Source organism: Phlebotomus argentipes, unplaced genomic scaffold (genome assembly GCF_947086385.1).
Source record: "Phlebotomus argentipes unplaced genomic scaffold, Phlebotomus argentipes genome assembly contig_15, whole genome shotgun sequence".
Lineage (NCBI taxonomy): Eukaryota > Metazoa > Arthropoda > Insecta > Diptera > Psychodidae > Phlebotomus > Phlebotomus argentipes.
In genome coordinates, this window is record NW_026776181.1 from 16,108,357 (window position 1) to 16,114,529 (window position 6,173).

The 6,173-nt window shown below is 39.4% G+C and overlaps 1 protein-coding gene across 1 annotated transcript; it reads left to right on the forward strand.

The window, feature by feature from the left end:
* On the forward strand, nucleotides 1-2,003 carry LOC132262501 (basic helix-loop-helix transcription factor scleraxis-like). The gene is made up of 3 exons (XM_059761781.1): nucleotides 1-122; nucleotides 208-338; nucleotides 1,603-2,003. The coding sequence occupies exons 1-3, from the start codon at nucleotides 1-3 to the stop codon at nucleotides 1,770-1,772; spliced, it is 423 nt and encodes a 140-aa protein (XP_059617764.1). The 3' UTR covers nucleotides 1,773-2,003.
* The last annotated feature ends 4,170 nt before the right edge of the window (nucleotides 2,004-6,173 follow it).

Consider the following 6,173-nt stretch of genomic DNA (forward strand, 5'->3'; position numbering starts at 1 on the left):
ATGGACTATGAGTTCGTCGTGAGTGAATTTTACACCCTCGACGACACCGTGAGCGCCTGCCACTCGCTGCCGGCGAAGCAAAGGTATCAGGCCAATGCCAGGGAGAGGTACAGAACCCACAGGTATCTCTAGAGGCCTCGTGAGCGACTCCTTCGGCGCCTGCAGTGACCCAGACCACTCACAATCGACCTCTTCTTCTTCCCACAGCGTCAACTCAGCCTTCAACACTCTTCGCCTGCTGATCCCGACCGAGCCGAAGAACAGAAAACTGTCCAAGATCGAGACTCTGCGCCTGGCCAAGAGCTATATTTCACATTTGGCAGCCATTCTCCTCACTGGTAAATGTCCTTTTCATGCAAATGCACACTTGTGATAAATCAACAGCTGGCCGACATTCTCACTCAATTCCCAAGTTTACCACAAAGATGCCACTTGTGCGTTATTTTCACAAGCAAAATTTCGTCTCAAACATCCTTGTGACACGTAGAAAGTCGAATTCATTGAAATTTACTAATTAAAGTGCAAAAAAAATTCAACAAGGGGGAAATAATGTGCCTTAAATCTCTTCACCACTTCTTGACACTTCCTCAGCCTCTGTGCAGAATCTTTGCCACTTCACACACTTCTGAAGGCATTTTCCATCGCTTTTTAGACTACTTTGACTGTTTCTTACACTCATTTATGACTTAACACAATTTTATCCATTTTTTTCCGTCTCAAAAGATTAAATTTCGGATTGCAAGAACTGATTTCAATGTTTAACAATTTGTTCATGAACAATTTCAGTCTTGATTTCCTATTTTCGTCCTAGGAAATTGCCTAGAAAAATACGGACCAAATTGTGAGGTTATAAGAAATGGCTTTAAAATCTTTTTGAACTCATTTAAACCCTTTTAAACCTGGAAATGAGTTTTAGTTTCTACTGGGTTCTAAGCAAAGAGACAATTATCGAGGATAAAATGTCATTTTTGAGGTTATGTTTGACATAAAAGCTGTTCTTTCTTCCGAAATTTAACTAATCTGAAATTTTTAGAACACAAACGCTCAACTGTGCTTAGAAAAAGCGAAATATTCCCAGTTTAAACAAAATATTATTGATTTGAAGGGTTATTTGAACACTTAAAATCTATTTTAAAGGTTTTTAATGAATCCCATAACATAGAAAAACATTAAATGTCTCACAATTTTTTCAAGAACAACTTTTGTCTTGATTTCCTAGTTTTGTCTTCGAAAAATGCCTGATTTTGATCAAATTGTGAGGTTATGAAACTAATTTAGAACCTTTTAGAAGAATAATAAAGTAGAAACATCGGAAATAATTAAGCAAAGAGGTTAAAATGATATTTTTGAGGTTATGTTTGACTTGAAAGTTGTTTTTCACTTCCAAAATGTCACCAATATGACGTTTTTTTTTTTCAAACACAAATGCTCAATTTGTGTCAAGAAGAAGAGAAATATTCCCACAATTTTGATGATTTTGAGGGTTATTTGAACATCAGAATCTGTTTTACCCCACTTCCAACCACAATATCTGCCCCTTGGGATTTACAAAGGCGCCCAAAATCAGTGGCCTCAGTGTGTATATTTCGGTGTGATTTGTAGGAAATTACAATCAACCATGTGTGTATGTGACGACGCCGGCGTCCTTTCATCCGGCCTACATGGAGCTGCAGCGGCTGGACGAGGACGACGAGGACGAGGAGAGACTAATGGAGCACAGTCGAACGAGTATTTGCACCTTCTGTGTCGCCACGAAGAATAGCAGCAGCTGAGCTGAAGATGAAACTCCGTCAGGATAAATGGTGTGCAATCTGTTGTGCTGCTCAAAGGACTCTTTCGCGCTTCATTGACTCCAGAGACCGAAACGGCAAAGTGCGGGCTTAGAAGTTGCACTTTGACTGATGCAGAATTAACATTAGAGATACACAATATATTGTGTGAATTTTCGCATGTGGATTTCGGGGAAAAAGAATGCGCGAGATGGAGTAGCATTTAATAAATTAGTTTTGAGAAGCACTCCCGAGTGTGTGTGTGTGTGGCACAAAGTTGCTGGAACAATGTGTTGATGATGCTTTCTGGAGTTAACATAGTGGAGAGAATGGAAGGCGCATTTACAAGAAATAACACGAGTTATATGAATAATTCGTTTCTTGTCCCTGTTAACATGTATAAAGTTAAACTGCACAATAACATATTGCACGGAGTGAAAGCGCCCCAGCTAAATTATGACCGAGAGTCCAGGCGGGGGTGGTTTTCTCTTGCACTACAAAAGGTACAATGGAAAATTCATCGCCACCCTCACCTCCCCCCCGGACTGGATGCATCCAGTTTATATTTGTTTTCCCTTCATGTACACACGTTTTGGGGGGGAGTGGATGGAATTGCTCTGGCGATTTTCTATTGTGCACTCATAAATTATACGGAAATTAAATTTCTCATTCCACCCCCTTTATTCACTTCATCTCACACTGTGTTATCCCTGGCACGCGAGGACCTCCCTTGATCTGCGAAATTAAAAGCCTTTTTTCATCGCTAAAAGAAGGAAGTTTGTCGCCAGTGTTTCAAGAGCGTCAATCTGCTAAAATTCCGCGAATTCACCGCAAAGTTCTCTCTCTTGAAGATTTGCGGGAGACAAGAAAAGACGAAAAAGGTGACATTTCTATTATTTATTTCCCAATACCGCGTGAAAGTTTCTCTTTCTTCGGAAGCAAAAGTCTCTAAAATCTATTAAATCAACTTTCTCATTCCCTCCTCGACCGCCGCACATTGACATTATCTCCCCGCATGAAAAGAAGCGCTGAAGAAGAGGAATTTTTCTAGCTTTTCCCCCCCACCCATTTTGCCAACTGATTAAAAGTTATTTCTCACGGTATGAAATTCACACACACACACACACGCAAGCATCAAATGTATTTAGGTGTAATATTAAAAAAGTTTACCATATATGTGTGAAGAATATTAATAGGGAATCGTAAATCCTGGCAACTTTTCACCTTGTTGGAAAATTCCTCTCACCCCCAAAAAAATCATCCTCTTTCTGCCCAGACCCTCACGCATTTCCCGCGTGCTTCGCATTTTCTTTGACACTCACCGTCCTCCGGAGACATCCTTAGCCTCGACTTCCTCAGCCACACAAGGGGCCAGTCACTCGCGAGTTGAGACCAATTACTTTGTGAACTTTTGATTATTTGTGATTATTACTCAAATTTTGCGGTTATATCATACAAATTCTGATTATTTTCTGAATATTTGATTAAAAATTGTTTATTTCATACAAATTCTGATCATTTTTTGATAATTTGTGATTTTAATTCAAATTTTAATTTTTTCATACTATTTCTGGTTATTTTTTAAACTAATTTTCCGAATATTTCATTCAAAATTGTTTTTTTTTATTCAAAATTCTGATTATTTTTTGTATTATTTCATTCAAATTTAGTTTTTTTTCAATTCTACTTGGGAAAATAATCATTTTTTGATTATTTCATTCAGAATTTGATTATTTTGATTGTTTTGAAATCTTTTTTTGGGAAAATAATCATTTTTTGTTTTTATAATTGAGAATTTTATTATTTTTCAATTCTTCTTGGGAAAATAATCATTTTTTGATTATTTTATTCAGAAATTTATTAATTTTCAATTTTACTTGGGAAAAATTCATTTTTTGATTTTTTTCATTCATTTTTTTCAGTCTTACTTGGAAAAATAATCATTTTTTGATTATTTTATTCAAAATTTGAATATTTTCCAATTTTACTTGGGAAAATGATCATTTTTTGATTATTTCACTCAAATAATTGATTGTTTGATTAGAGAACATTGAGTTTCCTCAAAAATCGCCTTGTGATTTGCCCCTTGTCAGCAGCTTCCTTGAGGAGTGTTGCGGAGTTGAGTGGATGTGGAAGTGGGTGGTTTTCGCTCGGAAATTCCAGGAGTATCTCCATTTTTTTTTTCACCCTCATCGACTTAATTGATTTTTAAGAGAAAAACTTCTCGCGCAGCAAAGAACAAAATGATTGCAAAATTAGTTGAGAAGCTATGCATAATTTAAGAAAGCCATACAAGACATTCTGGGGGTAGTTTTATTGTTTGTTCTTGTGTCCTTTATGGGGACATAATCGTGCCTTTCACACAGATGCAAAACAGGACATAAATGCTGACAATAGAGTGATACTTTATATTTTAATTCAGTGAATGCGTGAAGCGTGCTCTCCCACAGTGAAATGTGTTATAGTTGGCAAAAAGGAGTATTATGGCATTTCGCATGCCGAGGATACTCTTGGCGGTGGAAGGGATCAAATGTATGCAGATTAACTGGTTGAAAAAGTTCCATCACCACATTTTGGCACGCTTCTCGCATACGTTAGTGGCCCTCTGTCTTGTCTTTGGCGAACCCTCGCACGAAAGTGGCTCAAGAAAACTTTTACCCCCGCAACGGAGAGGCAGTAAAAAGTCTTCTTTATGTCTGCCAGTGCTTCTGAGTGGAAACTTTTGATCTCTTCATGAGTATTCCTAGGATGCGAGCTTCTGCTTTGGCTCCTTTTCCTTCTCTTCCTCCTCCTTTTTTTTTCTTCTTGTGATGGAAGAGGGACTAAAATGGGATAAATTAGGATGTTGACTGGATTTGTGTTCTCTCGTGGTTCTTGTGATGAAAACACTGTGTTGAATTCAATTAAAGGGTGTGAGGAAAAAACAGAAGAAAAGTCCCCAATTTGGGATACAATTCAAAATTTCCGTACACTTTACTGGGGGCTTTTTCTGAACGCGTGAACTCAATGGAATTTCGTCTTATCGATGAATTTTGCCCGCTTGAGTGCAATCACCACCCTTTTGCCTCAACTATGAAACCCCCAACTAATGCTGGGGAAAGCCAATTACGTGTCCATACAAGTTTGATTATGCCTCAAAAGTTACTTCAACAAGTTCAATTTTCGCAGCTTGAATTATTTTTCATCATCCCACCAGACTCTGGGAAAAATCCCCAACTCACGAGAGAGGGTAAAGTTGTGAAGAAGAGCAGCAAGTGAATATGTTGTTATGTATGAGAACTCGCTGTACGTGACTATAGGGCTGTGAATAATAAATATGGAATGCTCCATCGCAAGTCTGCCGCCCTCCTGAGAAACCTGGGCGAAAGTGCCAAAGCGATGAGCACACAAGAAGTCACCTCAACATTTTTCTCACGACCAGCGAATGTAGTCACATGCGAAGGAAAATGGATTCGCACTCCTCTGACGACTCTGGAGCGCCAGAAGGGATGAAAGTCATCCTTGATTCTCTCCTCTGTGCGGACAGAAAGAGCAACACTCGCCAATCCATTTTGCATTCAATAGACACAATAATGCGAGCTTTCGCTCCAAATGAATACCTCTGGACATTGTGAACAATGCGATGAATCTTCTTATCATTCGACACAATCCAATTGATAGCGCGTCGTCAATTAACAGTGAATTAGAAGGTGGCAAAATCAATTTCCGCCACCTTGATTGAATTCTGCACATTCACGCGCTCCGAATGCGCACATTTTCGCATCCATTAGGCAAAACTGATGGAATTTCCGCAATGAAATGAGCTCTTGCTGGCGACGTGTGTGAAATTCTGGCGGCGATAAGTGAAAGTTTAGTGAGAATGTTGGCTTATTTCAACAAAATTGCAACTGTGCAAAATTCCCTTTCCGTTTGCAAATAATTTTAATAATTCACCCCCATCTTGAGGGATAAATGAAATGTCAGCGAATATCTGCATCTGATTGTGTCACTCAGGTGCTCCAATCTGTCAGCAAGACGCTGAAGAAAGGCCAGAAGAACAGACGCAAGGCGTCTTCAGCAAAAACTTGCCGTACAGTTTGGCAAAGAGGCAGCCACAAATGAAAATCCCACCCCCACAATCGGGCCATGTATTTGGTGCAAAAGATAAAAGTTGCTGAGGAGGGGAATTTTATATGAAATCTACCAGAGTGATCACTTTCCACCCCCCCCCCCCCTCACCACCCCTAAAAGATATCCCGGAAAGGCGAAGCGTGAGAGCAAAAAGGGAGTCCTCGTGCTGGGAAAAATAGAGAAATGGCGAAGCAATAACTTCTGTATCTTATGGATGGGTTTCGCTGAGGATTGGAAGTAATATAGTTTCGCGGTGCGCCAAGGGGAGGCCACAAGGGGGAGGGTGGGAAAAAG

Excerpts from the sequence above, each read along its gene's own strand:
- LOC132262501 (XM_059761781.1), top strand. The coding sequence starts at position 1 with ATGGACTATGAGTTCGTCGTGAGTGAATTTTACACCCTCGACGACACC. Across the intron at positions 123-207 it reads GAGAGGTACAGAACCCACAG|CGTCAACTCAGCCTTCAACA; the intron begins GTATCTCTAGAG and ends TTCTTCCCACAG. Across the intron at positions 339-1,602 it reads GGCAGCCATTCTCCTCACTG|GAAATTACAATCAACCATGT; the intron begins GTAAATGTCCTT and ends TGTGATTTGTAG.